General features: G+C 39.5%; 1 protein-coding gene across 3 annotated transcripts; it reads left to right on the forward strand.

The window, feature by feature from the left end:
* Positions 1-1,427: 1,427 nt before the first annotated feature.
* Positions 1,428-25,941, forward strand: LOC149010374 (S-adenosyl-L-methionine-dependent methyltransferases superfamily protein). Of its 3 annotated transcripts, XM_089161927.1 has the most exons (12): positions 1,429-1,693; positions 6,060-6,140; positions 7,104-7,182; positions 14,144-14,285; positions 14,432-14,501; positions 14,628-14,692; positions 14,804-14,882; positions 15,907-15,994; positions 16,411-16,475; positions 16,605-16,694; positions 25,273-25,372; positions 25,609-25,941. In XM_089161927.1, the coding sequence occupies exons 1-12, from the start codon at positions 1,544-1,546 to the stop codon at positions 25,611-25,613; spliced, it is 1,014 nt and encodes a 337-aa protein (XP_089018053.1). In that variant the 5' UTR covers positions 1,429-1,543; the 3' UTR covers positions 25,614-25,941. The 3 variants fall into 3 exon arrangements, with proteins under 3 accessions (XP_089018052.1, XP_089018053.1, XP_089018054.1); XM_089161926.1 differs by lacking the exon at positions 25,609-25,941 and having other exon boundaries at positions 1,428-1,693; positions 25,273-25,591; XM_089161928.1 differs by lacking the exons at positions 1,429-1,693; positions 25,609-25,941 and adding an exon at positions 1,700-2,336 and having other exon boundaries at positions 25,273-25,592.
* The last annotated feature ends 1,166 nt before the right edge of the window (positions 25,942-27,107 follow it).

Raw genomic sequence — 27,107 nt, forward strand, 5'->3', positions numbered from 1 at the left:
AGTTTCCAAAGAGTTGCAGAACCACCTCCTTAACCTAAGTTACCCGAGTCACACTACTCTAGTCTTCCCATAAGAGTTAACTACTCTGATTCTTTTTCGGTAATTTGGGCCAACCATGGAATGTTTAATGCAAATCCTCTGTGTCTAGGTAGGGCATGTCCATCCAACCATCCCGCAAGATGGACGACACATGGCCTGCCTATGGTTGCTTGGTACCACAAGCAAGGGCATCCGATGGGTGGTTGGATGAATGCACGCTCTACATCGATGCAAAGGATCTAGTATGTGAAGTGTTATTTGGCATACCTTGGGCTGCTCTGCCTGCCTAGATGGTGGCGCCCCCAGCTTTTTATTTATCCTAGTTCTCTATAAATTTGAAGCTCCATAACCATAAGCAAAAAGGAAGAGACTCATAGAATGATAGAGGCAAATAGAGTTTTTGCACATTTATGTTAATCCATGAGCTGGATTTATATAGACACAAAGATCCATGGATCCATACATCTCGATCAGAAAAGGATCAATAGAAAAAGAAAGAATCATGATTGATTGACATCTTTCTCGACACAAACGAACTAGTTCTCTATAAATATGAATCTCCACAATTATAGTATTGGCAAAGACCTAAAAAAGATCCCTAACTCCAGGGGGGAAAAGTTGATCGGCTTTAAGTGTCAAAGAGACTCAAAGAAGCTTTCTTTTTATCATGATGCAAAATTTCACCTCCCGTAGAGGCGGATCAATTAGGGGGATTGAGAACAGGGGAGTTGTGGACAACAATGGTAAAAGAATAGAATGAAGACCCTCAATAACTTCTCCTGGCCGGCCCCTCAAAAATATAGATTTCATACACAAAATTCCTTATCTTATCAAAGATATGGCCATGAGTAGAACTCAAACACAGAGGATAGGTGAAGTCCAAGTAAGCTTTTAAACAACAAGAGAGAAAGAGAAGCTCCGAAGGAAGATATCCAAATTACCCTCGGACTTCAAAGATGTATTTGATAATAAATTTGTTATGTATTTTGTGATTTTTTCCCCCACTTAAATGAAAAAAGTGTGATCTTGCATTTCCAGAGTCTTAGGTTTACTATTTTAAGTATATTTTCGTAGATTCAGATTTTCAGACAATTTCAACAATCCATTGTGGCTCTTAGAGAAATCCAAATTAGCGTTTGATAACCCTAGTTTCGGATTTTCAGACAATTTCAACATTTCTTGGAGAATCTTATTTGGTTTAATTGTATTTATTTTTCTGAAGAAAAAAATTATATTTTATTTTAATAGAAAATTGTATTTTGTGTTAATTATTTTTAATTCTGGAACGGGTCTGATCTGAGCCCGAAAAGATACTGTTTCAAATGCTATAGTCGCGGATCGGACAGATTTCGGGAAAACGATTCAGAACATCTGTTTTTGAAGACCGCTTTACTTGCTTTCCTCGAACACATTTGTTAACGGAAGCTTTTACCGCCCAAGAGGCTTTGCGATTTGGCGCCCTTAATAGTTTGACCGTTGCTGCTATTTTCCGCCAAGCCTAAGTATGAGATCACTGGCTTCAGCCGCGAAGATCCTCCGTCGAGGGTTTTCCCCAAAACCCTTGTCTTTTCATCTCTCATCTTCATTCTCTACAGCTGGTGACTTTCAGAGTTCAAAGGTCAAGATCTTCGATCGCGATCTTAAACGGATACAAGTTAAGTAACACGAATTCTCTTTATGTCTGTTTATCGTTTTTCAGCAAGAAAAGGGCGTCAATGTCTTGCAGTAAGAAATGTACCAATAGGCTGAAACCTAAATCATTCACTGTCTCCGCTCTTATCCGATGGGGATCATTTTAGAATATAGAAGAATAATGGAGTACTTAGTACTTATTAATTTTGGGTTTTATGAGAGAGGAGTTTTGCTATGGAGGATGGGATTCTGTGTATGATGGTGGAATGTGGAAGCGCAACAGCGTTTGTGGGACGTACAGATATTGAGGTTTTTGGTATGCATGATTATTATTGCATAAGATGTTTTACTTTTCTGTGAAAAATGCATTTTTGGGGTTTGCCATTGGGATAGCCTGTTTATACATTTCTCTGCACTCTTTTTTTTTTCTTTTCTTTTCTCTGACGTGCTGCAAGAGAAAAGATCATGAGCATTAGCATTAACCTTTTTAGTCTGTAGGGTTTCTGTTGCACCCTGTTTGGAACTTAGCGAAGTTATGCACGTGTGAGGATCCCATGTTGTAGCTGATGAAGCTGTCATGCTAACTCTCCACGTCACATGATTGAATGTCCTGAATGTCTCTGCGCTGGTGTGAAAAGAAATGTGATGTGCACTGGGAAGCTAAGGTGTATAAATGTTAGATTAGTATGGTTATTGTATATTTCATTCTAATTAAATCATTATAAGTGAGGTTAGACAAGTATGAAGTTTACATTCTTTGACATTTTCCCTTTGAATTCTGTAGTTTGAATCGCAACTCAAACTTAGAATGCTCAGTGACCTAGATTTTGGTGAGTACTGATGTCGACTGGAAATGAGTGAGATTCACTTGGGATTTCGTAAGATTATATGCATGTGACAAACATTTAAAAGAAAAAATGTGCTCCTTTTTCCCCTTTTTGCCCTCACTAAGGGGAACTGAAATTTGGGTCCTGCTTGATATTTGGGGCTGCCTTCAGTTGTGGGTACATCCAAATAACAAGCGGTCAAAGAGGTCTTTGATAGAGTAGTAAAGAAGTTCGAGGGATGGAAAGTTAAATTACTATCGTATGCTAGCAAAGATTCCCTACTCAGGTCAGTAATTTTTGCTCTTCCTCAACATGCTGGATCACATTTTAAACTCCCTATGACCCTCCACAACAAAATAAAGAAAGTATGTGCTAACTTCTTTTGGGGTGAGGTTGGAGATAAGAGCAAGACTCACTGGGTCTCATGGGATAGGATTTGTAGAGCCAAGATAAAAAGTGGTTTGGGCTATAAGGACTCCTCTATACAAAATATGGCTCTCCTTACCAAGGTGGCCGCAAGGCTCTGCCAGCATCCTACATCTCTTTGGACAGTTTATTTAAAGAGCATTTATTTCCCACAACAGAACTTTCTGGATGTAACCAGCAAACCAGGGGACTCTTGGGCATGGAGGAGGATTGTTGAAGGCAAAGAAGTGTTGATAAAGCAGTTAACTTGGACTGTGGAGAGTGGGCAGCAAATTAATATCTGGGAGGATAAATGGGTGCTTAACAATTTTGGTTTCAAGGTTCAGACTACCAAGCCAAATGGGAGTTCTTTGCAATGGGTAGAACAATTGATAGAGGCTGAAACTCGGTCTTGGAAGGACAGATTAATTAAAGAAGTGTTTCACCCAAATAATGCTCAAGCGATTCTTAAAATGCCATTAAAGCTATTTCCTGGGGCCGATAAAATGGTGTGGAGACGTGATATTTCTGGGAAAGTCACTGTTAAAGCTGTGTATAGGCAAATCACAAATGACAAAGATGAAGAAAGGAGTTATAGAGCTTTATCTTCCTCCCATTCAGCTCAACACATACCTGACTCAATATGGGAGTTTATGTGGCAGTTAACAGTTGCACCAAAGATCAAATTTTGGCAGGTTCTTGCAGGTGGTCTAGCTACTGGTCAGGCTATGAGAAGGAGACATTTCAATATCGACCCAGCATGTTGCAGGTGTGGATATGAGGAAGAGGATATAACCCACATCATATATGGTTGTGGGATTGCCAACGCTGCTTGGCTGTGTAATCCTATGGGTTATAGGTGAATATATGCAGAACCAATTTCACTAGTGGACTGGTTTCAAATGATGATGCATTCCCAGTTTGACAGAGGCTCAGACAAAAACCAATTCAGTACATTGTGTATCTACATGTGGTGGAGTATATGGAAAGCCCGTAACGGTTGGGCCTTGAACGGAGGAAATTGGAACCCATTGCAGATAGCTCAGCATGCTTGGAAATGGGGTATGGAGTTTTAGAAGCCCATGGTCTTCAATCTAATTTCCTGGGAAATGCTCAAATGGACTATATGGGCAGGCACACAAGTTGGATGCCTCCATCACCAGGCTACTACAAAAATAACACTGATGCCGGTTTTGATAGACACACAAGATGGGCTGGTCTGGGTTTTTTGTGCGAGATAGTGCTGGTGCTATTACTTGGGCAGTCTCACAGCCAGGGTGTGCATCATCGGCGCTTATGGCAGAAGCATTGGCATTGAGGGAGGCCGTCCTCCATGGGCTGGCTGAGGGTGTGGAGCGGGTTGTCATCGAATCCGATTGTCAGCAGTTGATTCACATTTTGAAGCACCCATCCTTATCTTCCCCCTTAGACATTAGACCTGTCATTTCAGATGTATTGCACCTCAGTGCTTATTTTGAGGAAGTTGCTTTCCTTTTCATTTCTAGGCATATCAATGCCTTGGCAGATGTCCTAGGTAGGAAGGCCAAGTCGGTTACTAGCACGACTATTTGGCCATTATACACTCCTTGGTTGTTGGATGCTTGCTCCCCTGCTTCCACGGCTTTGCCGTAATTAATAAAGTCTAGGTTACCCAAAAAAAAATGGGGTCATTGCCCCAGTTTCTTTTGTTGAAGAGTAGCATTAATTATTTTTCATATATCTAGAGCATCTGGTAGTTGCTAAGAAATATTATTATTCTATGTCATCTTCTGATGTTTCTAATCAAATAGATGTGGAAATTCAGATTTGCCCTATTACATCACTTGCTGCTTCACCATATTAGCTCATACTACTGAACTGCTTTAGTTTTCAAATTTTTGTAGTTTAGTGTCAGTTTATATATCAGAGATATTTCATTTGACAGAAACTTGGGAGCTTATTTGTGAACAAGGTAAAAGCACCACATAATGAGTTTAGTCAATGATTCTAGAATACACTTTTAAAAGGGATGTGTGGTTCAATACGAAGAACTTTGGATTTATCAAATCTTCAGAGCTGAAATTGATACTGTAGGTGAAAAAAGGGAGAAAGAAGGAGAGTATCTGAGAAAAGAAATACCTCTTTGGATTGTAGTTCTAAGATTCAGATCTTTGACCCAATTTCAAGGAAAAAACTAATTGAGGAATAAAAACCAGAAAAATTCAAGGATCCAGACCAAGAACTAGTATGCTAATCCTAAATCCTGATGGCTGATGTTGCAATAAATAAAAATCAATTTGCATTTTGTCAAGGAAAAAACTAATTGAGGAATGATAACCAAAAAAATTCAAGGACCCAAACGAAGAACTAGTATGCTAACCCTAAATCCTGATGGCTGATGATGTTGGGCTAATAAATAAAAATCAATTTGCATTTTTTCCCTCCCTCCCTCCCTCCCTCTCTTTCTCTAAAAATCAATTTGCATACTGATTTTCTTCAGCAGAAGTGGTGATCACAGACCTACACCTCATCATAGGAAAAGGATGGAGACATGAGAGATAGGATGCATCTAGGGTCTATGTTTAGTAAATCTTTTGCTAGTGGCCAGTGGTGCAGATTGACCAGAATTCCATCTCGCTCAGCTGCAAGCTGAACATATTCATATTTTGCAATGCATAGTGTGTACGCAAACAATAAGGAAGACGTTACTGTTCTTTGGATTTTCATGGTTTAGGACTTTTTGCATATAATGGTAAAAGGGTTACTTAGACCACAGAAGTGGGGTTAATTTATGATATTCTCTCAAAATTAGGTGGGTGCATCATATTAGGCTATCTTAAAAAGAGTGGTAAACAAAATTTACTCTTCATTTTACGGTTATGCACAAAATAGTGTATAGTTTATTAGTTCTTTCTTTGTCTCAGATTTTTTCTGAATATTTCCCGTAATTTTTTCCAATTGTTTTGAACACATCATTTTTAATCCTTTGATTAAAGATTCAAATTCTTATTCAACTCGGCAACACCTCATTGGGTTTCTACAATTGACTTATTGATTTTGGTGTTCTAACTCCATTTCCTCCCCATTTCTCTTCTCTCTTATTGATAGGTGTTCTTATTCTCTTTTTATCACTCTTTTCCTTTGCTGGTTCTAACATTGGCTCTTCTTCCTTGGCAGCGTAACCGAGCTGCATGGTTAATGTGTCCCAAGGATTCGTTAGTTGATACTGTTGCTGATAACCTACTGGACCGTTTAGAGGTGTGAGAGTTTATCTAAATGTTTCTAGTACACTTTCATCTGTACTGTTGGTTTCCATATTTGTTGGTATAGATGCTATATTGTTTTTAGTTACCCCTTTATCAGATAAAATGTGCTTCTTACCACCCCCAGATGAGCATAAGTAACTATTTGAGAGAAGGAAGTGGAATAAGCATAAAGAAGGTGAAAGGTCCACAAGAGGAACAACACAGCGCTACTCAAAATTATCTGACACCAAAGCAACCTAGATAAAACACCAGTCTGCTGTATCTGGGCCATTAAGCTCTGCAAACATGCTTTACTAGCCAAGCCATCAGTTCCAAGGCAAGCAAGAGAATGTTTTTCTTTGGGACAAATAGGAGAATGTTGATGCATGGTAGAGGTGTATCCGATGGATTGTTGATAAAAAAAATATAGAATGCTTAGGTTTCATCTCCTCAGTATGATTGTTTGTAGCTACATATAACTATCCAAGCAGTAGCTAGAACTGACTCCCTTGAACAATAAACTGATGATACTTTGAAATCTGGTGTCAGACAATACTATGTAAATTCATGTCTAGCTTCTGACTGACTTTTTCATGAAGTAGTGTAAGATATGGATTCAATTGGTTTACTACTGACGGCTTATTCTCTCCCTAAATATCCCCTTTTTTTTTTCTGTCTAATCCTAAATGGACCAAATGATCATGTGTTATGCTGAGCATCTGAAAGAGCCTTTCCTGTATCCAGCAATGAGTATATTGATGATATATTCTAGATGCAGTGTGCACAGATCAATGGATTTGAAAATTGAGTTTCTTAGTGTTTCTAATTTGTCCTTTCATTTAAGTTTGTTTTAGAATATGCTAGCCAGTATGCTAATTCTGTTCTGAAAAGCTTAGGTATTATAATATTTGCAGAAGTTCTGTGGTGGGGGAATAATCTTTTCTCATGCCCCTCCTTCCCTCCCCCACTGTTGCAGGATTGTACAAAACCATTTCCAACAGCACTTTGTTTGGGGGGTTCACTGGGAGCTATTCAAAGGTTGTCGCATGGGCATGGTAAGACCTTGATAAAATATATGTCATTTTTTCCCCTGTTGCTATTCTGGCAGTGAGAGTTGCTATTTTCTTGAATATTTACTGTTAGAACAAAAGAAAACAACAAAAAAGAAGAAGAATGTTGCAATCCCAGGGTTTAAAAACTTTGCTTAGTTCTGCTTTGGGTCCACCCAAGTACATAATAGCCAATAGTGGGAGAGTAATGTAAATAGTGAATCCAGATTGTTGATCCATTGGCTGAGATTGCATGTGTGTTGTCATTGTTGGCAACAAAAATGCAGTGTGCACTGAGAGTGTGTGGCTTGTACTGAAGTGAAGGTCCCATAGGAGATTTTGGGTGTTCACTATGTTTTTATAGGGTTGTTAGCACTACTATAATGGTTTTGAGTGCTTTTGAGAAGATTTGAGAGTTCTGGATGAAGTGAAGATTCCTTAGGATATTGGATTTCACAAGTCACTATTGAATTTTTGGGTGGTAATGCAATTTGTTTTTGGGTTCAACTACAACTAAAAAAAAAAAGTTGTTGTGAAGTCTTCTTTTTGGCGCACTTTTTGGATTGTGATTCCGATATCAAATGAAGAAGTTATGGTGTTTATTGTGAGGGTGCGTGATATGGAAGCAAATCTGGATAGTGTGGAGATTAAAGAGAAATTGCTCTCTATGATACTATCTTTCATCAGGGATTCAAATGTAATTTTGAAGGGTTTTGGGGTCTTTTTAAAAGAAGAATTATGTCTTAGGGAGGAATGGTAATTATGAAAGCTTATATCGTGCAAGCTGATGGTTATGAGAAGGCCTATGAAGATTTGATTTTAAGGGCTAAGATTGATGTGCTTGGAATTTTAGTAATCAAGACGGTAAAGATCGGATTTTGGTTGGTCAAAAGCATGTATAAATGGTGCACCACAAAGCATGATGGTTAAAATGATCTTGTGTGTCGTAGATTGAAGATAGAATCATAAAAGATTTTATTTGAAATAATCTTGTGAAGGCTTGAAGGGTGCTTTAATCTTACATTACTTAAAAGGATCTGACAACCCATATGTGATCCGCCACTTTAAAGTGATTATCCAATGGTTTAAAGGTTAGATTCCATTTGGAATGCATCCAAAAGGTGCAATTGAACGGTCGTTGAACATTCATGCTCTTTCTCTTTAAAAGCTTGAATTTTGGTGAAATAAAAAATGGTTTTTGGCTTGTTGAGACCAAGAAGTTCAGAAGAGAAGCTAAGAAGTAAGATTGGTATAGAGAAGTTTAGAGGTGTACTTTGATGAAAATGTTGAAGAAAGTAGGTGAGTTTCCTATTATAATCTCCTTCATTTGAATACTTTTACATTTTAACTAGTTACTTGTTTGGTATGATTTTCTTGAGGTTGTGACCTCATTTTCTTGTGGGTGCAAGAGTTCATATTGGAATTGGTGTTCCATATGTTGAGTGTATTAAGAGTGGTTGCTCTTTGATCACTGTATTAATCAAAACTTTAGTTGGAGAGTATTGAGTAAATACAAAGCCCTTTGTAAGACATTACTCCGTGGATGTAGGCAGTTTGGCTGAACCATGTAAATTTGGTGACTTTAGTCTCTAGTTTATTTTGTGTTGCATATATTGGAGTGTTTCCATTGCAGAGTGGTGGGACACTGTCAGTAGACCTTGCCACATTGTGGTGTGTGGTGGATGTGTCTGTGTATGTTGATAACTGTTATTCCCACGTTGACACGAGAGGGTGGTGAATCAGTGTCTTCTAAAATTCTCTTCAATATGATGCTTCCTTAATCTCAAGACAAGGTTGATCGAGATAATCATGTAGTTATCAATTACACAAGGACACGTCCCACCACACACCACAATGTGGTTGGGTCTACCAGACAAGTGTACCACCACTCTGCAATCAAAGCACTCTAATATATGCAATGCAAAAATAAACTAGAGACACAAGACACCAAATTTACGTGGTTCGGCCAAACTACTTACATCCACGGAATAATGCCCTACATAGAGCCTCGTATTTACTCAATATTTTCCAACTAAAATCTTGATCAATACAATGATCAGAGAGCACCCACTCTCAATACATTCAAAACATGGAGCACCCATTCTAGTATGAACTCTTGCACCCACAAAAGTATAAGGCTACAACCTCAAAAAACTCAACCCTAACAAGCACCTACTTGAAAGGTGAAACTTTTCAAATAAGGGAGATTACAATAGATTACTCACCTTCTTCTTCAACGTTTTCACCAAAATACGCATCCGGGCTTGTTCTCCATACCAATCTTGCTTCTTGGCTTCTCCTCCTTGTTTTTCTTAGTCTTTACAAGCCAAAAACCTCAAAAACCCACTGTTGTTTTGCTCAAATTCAAGCTTTCAAAGAGGATGAACGTTGATGTACATGAACCGTTGGATTTCATCTTTTAGATGAGTCCCAAAGAGAATCTAATCACACAACCGTTGGATATCCACTTTAAAATGGCGGGTGAGATTTGGGCCATTGGATGTCTTAAGTTATATGAGACCTTATAAGATTATTTCAAATAGAATCTTTTTTATTCTATCTTAAACATGCAACACATTAGATCATTTTAATGACTATACTTTGTAGTGTATCATATATGCATACTTTGGGCCAACCAAACACCTCGCGATGGAATCTTTTCTATCATGGACACTAGAAAACCAAGCACTTCAATCCCGGCCCTTAAAATTGAATCTTCATCCATGTCCTCTTAATAACCATTAGATTCACACCATTAGATCTTTCAAAATTACATTTTCCTCCCTGAGAATAAAAGTTCTTTCAAAAAGACCCCCAAACTCTTTAAAAATTAATTTTGAAGCCCTGAATATAGATAACAATCATAACATCACAGAAATCAAATTTCATCAGATGTTTACACTGGCCAGATTTGTTTTTTATATCGCACACTCTCATGAGAAACATCATAACTTTCTCGTTTGATATCGGAATCACAATCCGAAAAATTCCTTGGAAAGAAGACTTCATGAACTACGTTTTTTCAGTTGATGATGAACCCATAAAACAATTGCATCACTACCCAAAAATTCATCCACATGATCCTTGTGACCTGTGAAATCCACCATCCTAAGGAATCTTCTCTTCACCCAAAGCACTTAAATCTTCTCATAAGTTCCCAAAACTTGTAATAGTATAAATCACCCTCTAAAAACATAACGAATGCCCAAAGCCTTCTATGGGACCTTCACTCTATACAAGCCATATACTCTTAGAACACACTGTATTTTGATTGCCAACAATGACAACACATACAATCTTAGCCAATGGTACAACAATCTCCCCCCTTTGGAATTGTTGGCAGCTCAACTTTCTGTTCTCTTTTCTCTCCCCCTTTGACAACAAGTACAAAGGGTGCCTTTGCTCCCCTTACATAGACTCTACCATAGGAGTGCCCACCGCATCTTCTTATCCCATGGAGAGATGATATTCTATGTGCTCTCTCACTTGCTCCCCCACATCTTCCCACAGGATTCTTGGAGATATTGATAGCACTCTTTTTATCACATTGGATGGCCTCAGGTTCATCACATTGGATGCCAAACTGCCTACATCCATGGAGTAATGCGCTAAATAGGGCTTCGTATTACTCAATACTCTACAACTAAAATTTTGATCAATACAATGATCAACAAGCACCCACTTTCAATACACTCAATACATGGAGCACTCACTCTAGTATGAACTCTTGCACCCACAAGAAAATGAGGCTACAAGCTTACAACCTCAAAAAAATCATATCAAACAAGCAATTACTTGAAAGGTAAAAGTATTCAAATGAGGGAGAATACTATAGGAAACTCACCTAATTTATTCAACATTTTCATCAAAGTACACCCTTGAGCTTCTTCTCAATACCAATCTTACTTCTTGGCTTCTCCTCCTATTTTTTCTTGGCCTCCACGAACCCAAGACCATATTTTGTTTTGCCCAAATTCAAGCTTTTGATGAGAAAGAGCATGAATGTTCAGGGTTTGTTCGATTGCACCTTTTGGATGCATCCCAAATGGAATCTAACCTTAAAACTCTTGGATAATCACTTTAAAGTGGCAGGTCACATTTAGGCCGTCAGATCCTTTAAGTAATGTAAGATTAGAGCACCCATCACAAGATTATTTCAAATGAATCTTTTCCGAGTCTATCTTCAATTTGTGACACACAAGATCATTTTAACCATCATGCTTTGTGGCGCACCATTTATACATGCTTCCAAACAACCAAAATCCACGCGATGAAATCTTTACTGTCTTGATTACTAAAATTCCAAAGCACATCAATCTTAGCCCTTAAAATCAGATATTCATACTAGGCCTTCTCATAACTATTGGATTTGCACCATACAAGCTTTCATAGAATTATAATTACACATTCCTTCTTGAGACATAATTCTTCTTTCGAAAAGACCCTAAGACTCTTCAAAATCACATTTAACCCTGATGAAAGATAGCATCACAGAGAGCAATTTCTCTTTGACCTCCACACTGTCTAAATTTGCTCCCATATTGTGCACCCTCACGAAACACACCATAACTTCTTCAGTTGATAGTGGAATTACAATCTGGAAAGTGCGCCAGAAAGAAGACTTCACGAACTACATTTTTCAGTTGTAGTTGAACCCAGAAAATAATTGCATCTCCACCCAAAAATTCATCCAAGATGACCCTTGTGCAGTGACCTGTGAAATCCACTATCAATAAGAAACCTTTGCTTCACCTAGAACTCTCAAATCTTCTCATAAGCACTCAAAACCATTATAGTAGTGCTAATCACCCTCGAAAAACATAGTGAACACACAAAATCTTATATGAGACCTTTACTTCAGTACAAGCCACCCACTATTAGTACACACTACATTTTTGTTGCCAACAATGACAGTACATGCAATTTCAGCCAATGGATCAACATCCATTAAACAATTGATTTATGACAGATGCTGGAAGGATTGAATTTGAGTTGTGTTGTGTTGTGTTGTGCACACCTTGACTCCTCTAGGTGTAGAAAAAGATGGTAAAGCTTAGTTACCTCATGAAGGTTGTATCGAGTCAAGCATTTACGATGGTGCTTCCACTCTCTTCAGGCTAGACAACTAGCATCGTCATGTTGGTCTCCTCTCCTTTGGTGATAGAATAAGATGCGAATCTGGAGCTGACCATATGGCATTAGTCTATGTCCTTGTCGGAGGCTCTTGGCGTCCTGCATTTCCCCTTCCCCACACCCCACCCCAAAAAAAATAAAATAATAAATAATAATAAAATAAAATAAAAATAACTCCATCGAGCTTGTGGACTGCCCTCCCTTCCTTGAGGAGAGAGACCCCCTGGCCTGTCTGTGGAGATCTTGAAAGGTGTAGGGCTGCCTCCAAAGGTTTTCATCTGCCTAAGCCTGGAACCTGATATGTTCAAGGTGTCCTCTAGCTCCATGGCCAAAGTGGTTTGGTTCTTGAAAGCATCTCAATTCTCAAGGCATCCTTCATCTCCTGGAGCATCCAAACTCCCTTCAGGGATGCTTCTGCTGTCTCTTAGTAGTGTGCCCCATTGGGTTCCCTCTCCTCTTGAGTGCTTTTACACTTGGCATTTTGTTGAATATAAATGCTATTCAAAGTTTCCCATCTCCTAACACACCCCCACCTACCAGCCAAAGCACACACACACTCAAAGAGTTGTAGTTCTTACATGAACTGTCTATGTGTATCTGATATCTTTGGAGCTGGTAATACGGTTACTTGTTTAAAACTACCAACAATATTCAAAGAATACCTTTAAGGACAGAAAATGATGAGCTATCATAGGGTTAAAATGCTCTTGAATTTTTTCACAGATTAGCTTTCCTAGTCTCCCTTAGTATGCAATCAGTTATTAAAACAAAAAGCTCTAGGGAAGTTGTCATTTTCATCCCACATAAAAGTACATTCGGAGTATGAGAATTTTGGATCCTTTATGTCATTGGGAAGTTAAGAAGCATCCTATTGGCCTAGTCATTTTGGATTCCAAGGAATGGACATATTATTGTTGCCCAGGGCCTTATACTATCGTGCAACCTCCAACAGTCTGAAAGGCTGAGGTTGCTTCTCCTTTTGTACAATCCCCCTCCCTCTCTCCCCATCTTGGGGCTTTGATAATGATAATTTTTATTCACCAAAAAAGAAGCAGCAGCATCCGATACATAAACTCAGTATAGTAAAGATTGAGGATGTTGAGATTGACGAGTGGAAAAACTAGGAAAGATAAAGCAAGGAAGGATCATATTGGAGCTGATTTAGAAGTACCTTCTGTACATGATCAGCTAGAAGAAAGTCATCTAAGGTGGCATTACCATGTTCAATGGCCGCCTTCAGGTGCTCCAACGCAGGAATTTGAGTAATATTTAAGAAATAACAGAGCCACAGATAGACTGAAATACCTGACTCTTTTATAAAGTGATCTCAAATAGAGCTGATTGGAGGCTGATGATCCATGTTGTGGCACCCATTCAGTTAGGTTATGGCTGAGTTCTTGTTGTTAATCATTGAGAAAGCGAAGTTAAATATCTGAAATCCGTAGTTGTCAAGGTGCATAAGTGATTCAAAGCAGTTGGGAGGGGGAAAAGTCTGTGGTGAGTGGTGACAATGATAAAGTGGCATGGTGTTATCTTGGTGACCAATGCAACATTAGGCTTCTATGCAACACCAAAGCACCTGGATGCCAAGGTGCTGCCTAGGCAATGCCTTTACAACTATGCTGCAACCTATGCAACCTGCCTGCAAATCAGTGGATATAAATGTTAAGACTAACCATGAAACCTTAAGTACATGATGGATTATGAGAATGGGAGAATTGATGAGCAAGAACATTTTGATTACTAAGCAATGATTAACCACCAGAAGTTTCAGCTTGGTGAATCTAAATGATTATCTTTGTTGGAATGATGTAGACCATTTCTTTGTTGTCAGGTGGTATTGAAAAGCTAATTATGATGGATACTTCACATGACATGATCAAATTGTGTAAAGATTCTGCACAAGATTTATCTAGTAGCAATATTGAGAGATCCTTTGTGGTTGGTGACGAGGAGTTCTTGCCCATAAAAGAAAGGTATACCTACTCTGCAGCCTGCACCAAATTTTGTGTCCAAAAAGGGTGGATTTGTCAATAATTTTATTATTATTTTTTTAATTTAAATTCATAATGTAGTTGGAAGGAGTATTGTTCTTAATTTTCAAGTATTTTTCTTCATGAAGCTCTCTAGATGTGATTATCAGTTGTTTGGGACTACATTGGACAAATGATCTTCCTGGAGCAATGATTCAAGTAAGTACTCCTCTCTGTTATAAGTCCATGTGGCCAACTTTTTAATTTGTTTACATCTGGATAAATGAGTAACTTTTGTGGAACTGTTTAGATTTAGTGCTGACATTCTTTATGCCATTTTGGCAGTGTAGATTGGCGTTGAAACCTGATGGTCTATTTTTAGCGGCTATTCTTGGTGGAGAGACTCTAAAGTTGTCTAATTCCATTCTTTGCACATTATTAATATTTTAGTACATTCATTAGTTAATCGTTTTTGTTTTCTTTTTCTTTTTTTAATATATATACTGGGAACTGGTTCCCAGGGAGCTAAGGATAGCCTGCACTTTAGCTCAGATGGAGCGTGAAGGTGGCATCAGTCCAAGAATATCTCCTTTGGCTCAAGTATGTAATTTTCTGCAGATTTCATTTTATGGATTATCAGAGTCTGAAATCTAATTCCTTAGTTTCATTTTAAATTATTTGGATATTTGTTCTTCATGTATGACATAGACATGCTTGTAGTGGATAGACATTCATAAGCATGATAAATAGTTGAGTTACATAGATATTAGATAGTAATTCCTGGTAGAATGATGATTTTTCTTTTGGTTAACGAATAAAGAAAGTATGGCATTGTTTGTGAGTCTAGACTCAGTTACTTCACACTTGCACTACTTGCACAGACAGAGAGTACTTCCTGCACATTGGAAGATGGTTTGTAGGATGACTTGAGAAAATTAGACTACTGCATGTTTCATTTGGGACCTTGAGTCTGTATTCTTTAAGCTTTTTGCCCCAACCTTGCTCTTCTGAGCTGTGTGAATTTGTCTGTTTACCTCATCTCTGCACACTCTAGAATTTAGTATTCTTGATTTAAATGGATTAAGATGTGTACTCCTGCTGTATAGGCTAAGGAATATCCTGGAGAAAAAGTTTTGAGTTTTGCTCCCACCATAAAATATTAATTTATTATTGCAAAACTCAGAAAATTTATGGTGCATTTTTCTTTTCATATGAATGATATGATATCTTACTATAAGCATCTCTTTAACTTTATGTAATACAAAAATACAATTGAATCTCAAGTAGACTATGTCAAAAAAAGTACTTAATGAATGAAAGACAGTATGAGTGTAGCAAGATAATTCAGGTGCTGTCACATATGCTTTATTAGTCGTAAATTCTGAAAGTGACATTACTGGGATCATTTCATCTAACTTGTTGTGGAGGCCTTGTTGGCCTCTTTCCTTTTCCTCTTTTTTCTTTTTTCATGCAGGCTGCATAGCTTTTGATTGATATTGGAATTGGCACAAGTGCCTACTCCATGGTGTTGCAACCATGCTAGCATATGTTTTTGACCTTTGACCGTGAGTTTTTAAGGCCAATCTTTTAGTTACCGTTCTAAATGCACTGTTTTGGCATTTAGGTGCGAGATGCAGGCAATCTTTTGACGAGGGCAGGCTTCACAATTCCAGGCGTTGATGTTGATGAATACACTGTTAGATATGACAGTGGTGAGTCCTCTTTTAATTTTAGAGTTACAAAAATAATCCTGTTCTTTGGGGTCTCACGAATTGGGGGTGGGGAAAGGACTGAGAGTCTAGCTGAAAGTTCAAAATCAGATTCCACTCCCACCACAAGTGAGAGATCAAAGTGCTGAACACCAATTTGCCAACCATATCACAAATAGAAGTGCCAGAGAATATCCTTCTTATCAGTAGGTGCAACTTATCCATTACCTCATCAATGAATAAGAGCATAATTCTGGACTCCTGCTTTCGTGAACTGACCATAGCTAAAATCAATTCAGATTTATTGCGAGTGCATCTGTTTTTTGAGTGCATCTGATTTAGTTAACAGTTAATACTGCAATTAGTTGAACCTATTTTTTGTTTCTTATGATAAAAGACTTACTTTTGATTTGTTATAGCTTTGGAGCTGATTGAACATTTGCGTTCAATGGGTGAAACTAATGCTCTTCTGCAGAGGAATAAGGTATGTATTTTTCAGATAAGCAACCAATCTTTGATAAGCAGTACATCTGTTAATTGTCATCAAATGTCAGAGACTGATCTAAAAACTGTTTCCATTGGCTTGTATGTTGTGTTTCTGAATGGCTTCAAGATCTTAAAGAGAGACACTGCCTTGGCAACTGCTGCTATATATCAGTCAATGTTTGCAGCAGAGGATGGAACTGTCCCTGCAACTTTCCAGGCAAGGGCTTTTGTCTCCATTATGTAAATAATACTTACAAGATAAAAAATTGACTTAATGCTAAGAATCGATGTTCTAATTTTTGTCTTGTCCATCAATAGGGTTTGAATGAAGTCAATTCTTTCAGTTAAATGGATCCAGAACTTTACACCAGTGTATATATGGCATTATGTTTTGATTTATAATATCTTGCATGAATATATTTTCTTTGGTGACAAAGATAAATTTAGTTTAGCTTTACCCAGAAAAAGGTAAATCTAGTTCCCTGGTAAAAAGGATTAGTTTCCGAAACATTTTATCTTCAAGAAAATGACCAACTCCATGAAGTGGTTCTTGAAGTTTGATCACATAGTTGTCGAGGCACAAAGATGATTGAGACAGTTGAGAGGTTCCCAAGTGCTTAGATGACCAAATGTTCTTTTTTTTACCCCTCTTTTTTAGCATTATTTAGTATGCTACAATATATACCTTATGTAACATGAATCAACATAAGAGTAGACAACAAGCCGAAGAAGTTAGCTATTGAAAGTTTAAACAAAACATAATTCTGGTTTGTAATGTTCTAGGGATTGGTCATTGTCTTTATATACCTAGTCTCATAGTTTATACTTTTCTTAAAAAGTTAGTCTTATCTTTAAGTAATTAAATTGCTCTTGATTTAGAGAAATGCCTTTGTTCTCTAAGAAGTTTTGACTAATCAAACGGTTTTACTTTTAATGAGTCCTTCGTCAGGTAGAGCATGAAGCAAACTTTCCAACAAATCCAAGATTGCCTAATTCAGAATTTTATATAAAGAGTTAAATTCTGGTTAGAGCTTTTTGGTTTGCATGAATACTATCAAAATTGCTTTGAATGAGTATTTTTTTTTTTGCCTATACACCTGCTGGGGTTGCGAACTATTACGAGACCAACCAGGCGCCCAAAGATGATCCATTACCGACACCGAGAGATGACGAAACACCACGGGGTACGATGTCCTCATGGATGGATTCTAAGCAGCCCAACCAGGCCCCCTCATGTACCCGAGCGATCACCAAGCGAGTGAAAGAGACCTGAAGGACAGCGGTGGCTCAGCTCGATTTAATTAAGACTAACCAAGGGAAGACCCCACATATCGAACAGCATAGAGAGAGTTATCAAAACTCAATCAAACCCTGAAGACCGGGCTGCTCAAATGATGGCCAGGCCCTATCGACCAAAGACAACAGATCGAACCTCTAAAAGCCCGCCCCACTAGTTGTAAGTGATTGATGGTTTCTGGTTGCAGCTAGGATGTTAGCCAGCTTGGCTGTTAGCTCCATTCAAGAGATAGACAGCAAGTTGGATTAGAGTCAGTGAGGTGAGCCAAGTGAAGGGCAGTTGTGGGAGGCAGCAGCCAAGTCTAGAGGGGGGCCCCGGAACAGCCGAGCACATAGTGAGAATCAAAGTGTTTGTAATATCCCTTTTCCCAATAAAATCTTTCTCTGTCAACAACTATAGATGCAGCTCACATGCTTTCTTTTGTTGTTCGGCTACAACAACATCACTTGATTGAAGAAGCCATTAGCTCCAGTTTAAACGCTTAATTTTTTTTTATTACAAACATCCCCTTAGTGCTTCAAGTTTTATACCAACTGTACCCCTACCATCTGACAAGTGAGGTTAGTAGGACTGTTCAGCTTAATTGGTATAAACTTGCACTAAAAATTGTAGATCTAGACGTGTAGGGGTACATTTGACAAAATTTGAAACACTTGGGGCAGACTTGTAATAAAAGAAAATTTAAGGGGCCATAGACATAATAGTTCGCAATCTAGGAGGTGTGTTTGTAATTTGTTCTTATTTATATTGAAACAAATGATTATTTACTTCAGGTAATTGGACTCAGATGATTACACCATTTGCCATCGCACCAATTTTCGAATTATAAACAAAGAAATACAATGTTAGAAGTAAAAGAAGCTCTAAGGAGGATGAAAGTAGGCAAGGCACATAGTCTTGCTGAAATTCCAATAGAAGTACGGAAGCCCTTACAAATCTATGGGCTAGCTTGGTTGACTAAGTTTAATAAGATTATGAACACAAGGGAAAAGCCAGAGTTATGGAGAAAGAAGCATCATGGTCCCCATTTACAAAAACAAAGGAGATATTCAAAGTTGTAATATGATAAGCCCCTAATCACCAAGGTGTACAAGAGAAAGAAAAAAAGGGACTACATAATACTACCTACAGCTACTACAGGGGATACAACTGAGAAGAAGACAGCTGGCAGCACCCAATTGGACAGCAGCCACTAACCTGCTGTAGACAGAGGAGCAGAAGGGATAATCCAGTTGGCAACAGTTGAGTGGCTGATGGTGAAAGAATTGGTTATGCATAGGGAGTTTGTTAGGATTGTAAAAAGTATGTAAGGGGGGAGGGAGTAAAAGAAGGGGGGGGGGGGAAGAAAAGAAGGAGAGCAGCCTGAGAGCTTGCGGGGAGAGGGTCACCTCTCGGTTGGGGAAATGGATATGTATGGAGGCTATTAACTCGTAATGGGAATAGAGGTCATGGTTTACTTACTGTCTTTTAATTCCAAGAATTAATTTCATCTAGAGATATCTGTATTGTATCCTTGATGAATGGTTATCAGTGTCATCGAATGAATAGAGTAAATTCAGGTTGCTGTATTTGCTGTTTTCGTGATAATGAATGAAACATTATATTGTTGCTAGTGAGGTTCTTGGTAGGATTCAGGGCAAGGAGATAGGGTCCTATCAATCTGGTATCAGAGCAGTTCGATTCCAGGGAAGGAAGCGATGGTATTGCCACTGTTTTCGGGGGAAGAGGATGTGCAACGATGGCTATTGTAGGTCTTCTTGTTTTGTTGGGAAAACCACATCGATGATGACCAGCGATTGGGTATAGCTCTCCAGCATTTGGAAGGGGTCGCATTGGATTGGGTTTACACAAGATCTTGGCTAGTGTTGATTGGGTGAGTTTCAGAGAAGCCCTGCAGATTGAATTCGGTGATGGCAACCAGGAAAAACCGAGGGATGACCAAGCAGAACTGAAGGAAAGAATGCCGAGGGAAATCGCCGGCAAAGATAGGTTGACGACTATGACAGTTCCATGCTAGGCTGGGAGAAGAGAGAAGACGAGAAAGATAATTCTGGGTGTTGAAACCTACCGGATCGAGGTTTCAGCAGCGAGAAATCACGTCGTAGAGGCATCGAATGGAAAATTGCAGTCGGCGGCAAAAAATTTCGTTCGTAGAAAAGGAAGAAGACGATGGAGAGTTAGGTTTTAGAAGGCGACACCAAACGGCATGGGGGTCACAAAGAGCCAAACGGCCAACAGAGCCACCACACAGGCCCAAACGAACCAAGAAAGAGGGCGCGCCCAAAGAAACCCGGGCCCAAAAAACCCCAGCCCAAAAACCAAACCCAACCCAACCAACCACAGGCCAACCCAAAAGACCCACCGGGCCCAACCACAAACCCCAAACCCACCACCAAGCCCAAAGCAGCAGCCCACGCAAGGGAGCCACCGAAAAAGCCAAAAAAGCCCAGCCCAAGCTCCAAAGGACCCAACCCAGCCAACCCAACCCAAGGAAAAGACCACCCAACACCCGGGGCCGGCCCAGACCCAGAACCCAAGCACAGCAAAAGAGACCAGACACAGATGGACCAAAACCCAACCAAGAGACGACGACCAGGGACCCAAACCAGGGGACCAAGCCAACAGAGGAACACAACCCCCACAACGAGACGAAGGAGGCAGCCAGAGCACAGCGACGGGGAGCAAAGGGGGAGAGAAGCAGAGACCGAGGACGCGCAAGCGGGCACCAGCGACAGAGGGGGCCCACAGAGGACGACCACGGGGGCGGAGTAGAAGAGGGCGGCGCAGAGCACAAGGACTGATGACCAGAGGTCCCTGTCCCCAGGACAATGGCAAACAGCGAGAGAAGGATCCTAGGAAGGAAAATCAACCAGAACAGGAGAACAGCACAACACGAGACTCAGAGGTGGAACATGAATGGCAAAACACACCTGACCTCCAGGCAGAGCGAGACCAAGGAAATGTTGTCCCAAGACACAGAAATCATGTCCGAGAAGTCAATGGTGGACAGTAGCAAGTGTAGGAGATAAAGATGATGTGAAATCTGGCTGCTGAGGATACTCAATGCTGAGCACCACAAACGATGATCATGATGGATCAACGCGAGGACAAGGCAGACCAACACCAACAATAATCTGCTAATGGTCAAGCCGGGCTCATCCAAAGTGGCTGATCCAAGAGTGCCGCAATCACAGGCGGGGAGACTGAAGAAGCCCACACGGGAATTCACGATATGAAAATTCCAGCCATGGACCAACCGAGAGGTTATCAGCTCAGATTACTCAGCGACAGGGCAGATATGTAACAAATATAGAAGTGAAGGTAACTGATAAGCCCGATCCAAGATATAAACGGAAGGGCAAATAAGGGAAAGCAGCACAGAAGCAGAGCACAAGAGAACACACGAAACGAAGCAGGGAAGGGACAGGTGGCAGCAAGGACACCCAGCGGCAGAAGATGATGGAAGACGAGAAACTGAGAGGACGGAAGGGGGAGAGAAAGGGGACGAGGAAAGGAAAGAGGGGGAGAAAAAAAGAAGCAGCAAGCAGAGCCGGGGAGAGGAGGACCCTGGGAATGGCAGCCAGGGCCAGGAGTGTGTCAAAGGAATAGCTTAAATCAGTAGTATACTCAGTCTAACAGCAAACCAACAAGAATGTTAATGGAATCGACTATCAGAAACCACGCTGTAGGCACGAGCCCTGCGAGAATGCTGAGAGCCCAGCTGAGATGCGATGATGCGGATCGAGGGGAAGAGAAGACAAGAACAGGGGTCCTATCAGAACAGGTGGGAGTTGAGTACCCGGATAAATGATGGGCGGTGTGATGAGTCGAGCCAAGGCGAGAGTGGTGCAAGGATCCTCTAAGAACATAGGAGAGAATGCAAGCACAACACGGAAATGGTACCAAAACGGAGGCTGATAAGACAACCACCAAAGAAAACAGAAGATGAGAAACAAACACCAGCTGCGGAAAGGATCTGGGAGAGCAAGTGCAAAACATGATAAAGCACTGATGATGCGACAAGCTCAGCCATCCAGGAAGATGAACAAGCTGCGCACTAGGGAGGGCAAGTATGTGGAGATCAAGATACCCACCTGAGGACAAGGGAAACAAGGGGGAAGGGATAAGCCCCAACACCAAGGGACAAGAGAAAGAAGAGGGACAGAAACACCACAACACACAGGGGAACAACGAGAAGAAGACAGCGGGCAGCACCCAAGGGACAGCAGCCACAACCGCGAGACAGAGGAGCAGAAGGGAAATCCAGGGCAACAGGAGTGGCGATGGTGAAAGAATTGGTAGTGTAGGGAGTTGTTAGGATTGTAAAAAGATGTAAGGGGGGGGTAAAAGAAGGGGGAGAAAAGAAGGAGAGCAGCGAGAGCGCGGGGAGAGGGTCACCCCGGTTGGGGAAATGGATAGATGGAGGCTATAACCGAATGGGAGTAGAGGTCATGGTTTACTACGTTTTAATCAAAATTAATCACAGAGATATCGATTATCCTTGATGAATGGTTATCAGTGTCATCGAATGAATAGAGTAAATTCAGGTTGCTGTATTTGCTGTTTCTGTGATAATGAATGAGACATTATATTGTTGTTAGTAAGGTTCTTGGTAGGATTCAGGGCAAAGAGATAGGGTCCTATCATAATAACTATAGAGGCATCAAACTACTGAGTCATATTATGAAATTAGAAGATGGAGTAATTGAAACCCATTTGTGACAAAAAACCACTATTACGGAAAACCAATTTGGTCTTATGCCAGAAAGATCTACAATGGAAGATATTTACCTTATTATGAGACTTATGGAAAGGTATAGAGTGTAAGAAAAATCTTCATTTGATTTTTATTGACCTAGAAAAAGCTTATGATATAGAGTCCTTAGAGCATTAATTTGGCAAGTACTAGAAAAAGAAATGTTACGAGTAAATATGTGGACATGGTTAAATTCATTTCTAATGGTTTAGTGACAAGTGTAAAATGGTTGGGTGACAAGGTGGTGAATTCCCCATTATAGTTGGGTTACATCAAGGATCAACTTTAAGCCCATATTTATTTGCATTTATAATAGATGATTTAACTAGTGTGATTCAAGATGAGGTTCCTTGGTGGGGTTGTTGTTGATGATATTGTTTTGGTAGTTGAGACACAAGTAGTGATTGATACTAAGTTAGGATCATGGAGAGCAACTAAGGAATTGTTCATGATTGGATGGATGATGTGGTGAAACTTGATGAGAAGTGGAGAGCTGCGACCAAGGTCTTGTGTGATCGATGTATTTCTTTAAAGCTCAAAGGAAAATTCTATGGGACAATTGTATGACCAGCCATGGTATAAGGTGCATAGTGTTGGGTTGTTAAGAAGGATCATATGGATAGAATACTCAATGCAACAGAAATGTGGATGTTAAGATGGATGAGTGGCAAAACTAGGAAGATTAAGGTAAAGAATGATTATATTAGAGCTGGTCTAGGTGTAGCTCCAGTAAATGAAAAACTATGAGAAAGTCAATTGGGGTGGCACAACCATGTTCAACGGATGCTTTTAGATGCCCTTGTACAAATGGGTGGTTTTATTCAAATCCAAGGAATTAGAAGAACTAGAACAGAGCTAAGATAACCTTAGGAGAAGTGGTGAGAAAGGATATGCATAGCTAAGGCATTGTATCTAGTATGGCCTCAAATAGAGCAAATTTGAAGGCAAGGATCCATGTAGCCAACCCTACCTAGTTGGGACAAGGCTTCTTATTGTTGTTGTTTTACCATATTAAGCTTCATAGAATTTTTAGTTTTGAGAAAAACTTCAGAGAGGAAAAGTTATTTAGGTTCAATAATGCAATTTTTGTTCCTTAGCTAGAGCATTGGCTTCTTATTCCATCTAGGAACCTAGGCACTTCTAGGAGGTATCTTGATGACCATGTCTGATTTCCAACTGTAGTGCTTCAAGCCTTCAATCCCTCATGACTTTGGGCTTACTGAAGTGAAGCTTGAGTCTTTCAATTAGCTTACCAAAGAAAGATAAAGTCTTTCAATTGCCTTCTCGGTTTCATGCCACCAATGTCATCCAAGTTCGTTCTTGATCTTCCAATTTGTTGAGTTTTGAAGGCTTCATCTATTGTCTTGGGCTGCCTTCTACATAACTTCTTGATGCTTGAGAGTTTAGAGGATATCAATTGACGATAAAAATTGAAGTTTTACATTAACAAGCACATTAATAATCAACAAAAACATTGTCTTAGTATAAGGTCTCAACTTTCACTTGGTAACCATGTAGAGAAGGTTTATTTATGATAGTGATTTCAGATTTACAGCTGTAATAATAGTTTCATTTAAATTTTTGTTTAGCTTTTGTATCAAAATCATCCGAAATCGAAGAATATAAGAGGTCATATGTGGAAAGATGTAAAAAGAGTTGAGGACCATCGTGCTTAGGACATCCTTTGACAGTTTGACATAAGAATATTAAGCCTTGACATTTTACAGTTGTACCATCATAATTTGTTGCATAATCTAGTTTGTCAGTGTTATCATCCATATGTCACAGCTACTAATTTTTTGAAGCTGAGTTCATGGTCTCCTTGCCTGTTAATGACCTGTTCCATCTTCAATTGGATTTGGTTTGGTTTGTTCTCCAGTAAAAACCATGTAAATGGAAAACAAAAACCCTACTTTTTTACCAGTCAAAGCTGCAGATTTCCCTTTCACTGTTCTTATCTAGAAATGGACAGAGCAATAATGATTGTGTTACTGCGTCAGATACTTCTGATGTAGTAATTAAATTTCCACCTTTCCACCAAATTCTTTTGGATTCATTATGAACATGACACACAGACAAAGGGTTTAGTTTATCATTTTTGAAAATATGATACACTATTTACATAATAATGATTATAGAGTTTCGACTTTCCTTTTATAATCATTCTGCTCATTTCTTCTTGCAACCCGATGGAACCCAAGGAGAAGATGTTGACTTCTGTTTGGCCTGATCTATCTGGTGAATGATAGCTGGTTGGACTGATTAAAGTTCAAAGCCCAAGCGGAACCAGGTTTTATGGTTCAGCTGGCCTATTGCATTCACATTCATGACTGAGAAGCCACATTTTATGTCCATCATAGACAATGGTTGCACTATGTAACTAAACATATTGGACTGTTTTTGTGACTGGCCTATCAACTAATGCCTCTTTTGTAAATTTAAATCCCCCACACTCTTAGTTTCATTAATATTGCAAGCAGGGAAACAACTGACTGCAGTAGTACTGTGGAACTAGACAATATTTGTAATTATTTTGAATGGTTCTAATATATTTCTTCTCTTTATTATCCAAAAACAAAAACAAACACATATTGGACTGTAATGATGCATAGAGAATATGGTGATAGACTAAGTATACAAATGGTGAGGTCCCAAACTGCACTTTCATGGTGTATGATTTGTGATTATTAAGCTGTTGTTGTGGCTGTTATCTTCCACTGATGCAGTGTCCCTGAGCTGCAGGTGATCTACATGACCGGCTGGAGGGAACACCCGTCACAGCAGAAGGCTAAGAAGAGGGGCTCAGCCACCATCTCATTTAAGGATATCCAGAAGCAATTTGGTACTCCATCATAAATTCATCTTCTCAACTTGTCACTTGTTTTTTTCATAAATAAGCAAGCATGGAAACAATATCTTTTTGTATTTCTTTCACTTGGTAATCTCAAATAAATCACCCATATCTTTATGCTCCCTTGTGGTCCTTAGACCTTGACCCACTTGTTTATATGATGCAATCTCATGCTTCAGTCACTTTTCTCATCCCATAAAATGCCTTGGATTCGAGTATCTTTTCAGGTTGACCCGGAGGGGGTGAGAGGTTGATGTACCATGTGCGCCTATGGGCATCTTTTATTACTAAAATAAGCTCTGCAGAGATAAATAGCTGGATGCTGCGGATAAATTTTATTTTATTTCCATCTTCTCACCTATTTCCGTTCAGTAAATTGTTTCAGAAAAGATCTTTAGTCAACTCAGGCCCCAACTGAAACTACAGTTCTAAAGGACATTAAAATTTATTTTTTGGTGGATGCAACACTTTGTCTTGATACTTGGATCACTAGTGTGTGAAGACTGGAGACATCCATGGCTATGAGCGCCAGAGTGCCTGTATTGCATCTCAATTGTATTATGGTCAACATACTGGCTTTGTCACCTGAAGACGACACAGACACCGGCAAACGGGGGGCAGTTGACACCATGTCTGGATGGGGTGTCCCCCAAAATAAAACTTTGAACATGTTGACAGGCCGCCAGCCCGCCTACAATTGCCCTTCTTACTCCATTTGAATGCGTACAATTCCTCCTTTCAGTCCATTTGAGTTCACTTGGGACCCAAAATGGCTTCTGAAAACCTCTTCGAATAACTAAACTCAGGCTTCTTCAAAAACATTACTAATCATGGCTTACCTACCTTAACAGTTATTGGAGAAACAAGCTTTACAGCAATTGACAACGGTGGTGGAAAATGGGGCTCTGTTGTGTTGTTCCCCATTCGACTATTAAGTCCTTATAAAATGTCTATTAGATATTACCCATCTCTAGCTCCCAACTTGAAACCTTAGTCACTGTGATGGGTACTAGACTTCATTCCCTTTCGTTTGCACAGATCATAATGCTTGATTTGTGGATCATTTTAGACAAGTGAGCTTGTGCAACAATGATGAGCTCAGTCGTGCTTCTCCATTTGAAGAGCCCTAGTATTATAAATGGTCCATGGGAGCCAAAATGATATGCATGTGAGATTGGGTGAAGGATGGAGACTCCCTCACAAGAGTTCCTGGACAGAAAAGGAAGATGTTTCAAGGAAACCCAACCCAACCAAATCAATATTAGTCCAATTAATTAGAGTTGCAGATCAATTTGGTTCAGATAATTACATTATCCTATAGAATCCTATTAAGTTTCAAATAAGATATATTGAGAATAGTGATTTTCTGAATATGGGTAGAATATGGGTGTTCCCTCTGTATATTTAAGATTTGGTCATCTCATATTATTGTCTTAGAATCTAGCCAATGGATTCTACTAGCTTCATATAAGCCTCTCTTCTTTCCTTGTAAAGCTGCAAGAAACTATCAAACATGGGAGTTGGGAAACACAAGTAATTTGCATTGACGTGTCAACCCGTTTATGCAACTAGCCAAGCTTCTACTCTCAAGAGGCTTTCAATTTCATATCACCTTTGTCAACTCTAAATTCAATCAGAGACGCTTAATTCAGTCAAAAAGCAGCACTGATGCTGCAATAATCCAGGACTTGACAAATGAACTGCTTGGCCTCTCTCGTAGAACACA

This window comes from Hakea prostrata, chromosome 7 (assembly GCF_041222555.1).
Source record: "Hakea prostrata isolate BN-2017 chromosome 7, UWA_Hpros_2, whole genome shotgun sequence".
NCBI lineage: Eukaryota > Viridiplantae > Streptophyta > Magnoliopsida > Proteales > Proteaceae > Hakea > Hakea prostrata.

Coding starts and splice junctions, on each gene's coding strand:
- LOC149010374 (XM_089161926.1), top strand. CDS start 1,544: ATGAGATCACTGGCTTCAGCCGCGAAGATCCTCCGTCGAGGGTTTTCC. Junction 1,694..6,059: donor GCGATCTTAAACGGATACAA/GTTAAGTAACAC, acceptor CTTCCTTGGCAG/CGTAACCGAGCTGCATGGTT. Junction 14,883..15,906: donor GAATATCTCCTTTGGCTCAA/GTATGTAATTTT, acceptor TTTGGCATTTAG/GTGCGAGATGCAGGCAATCT.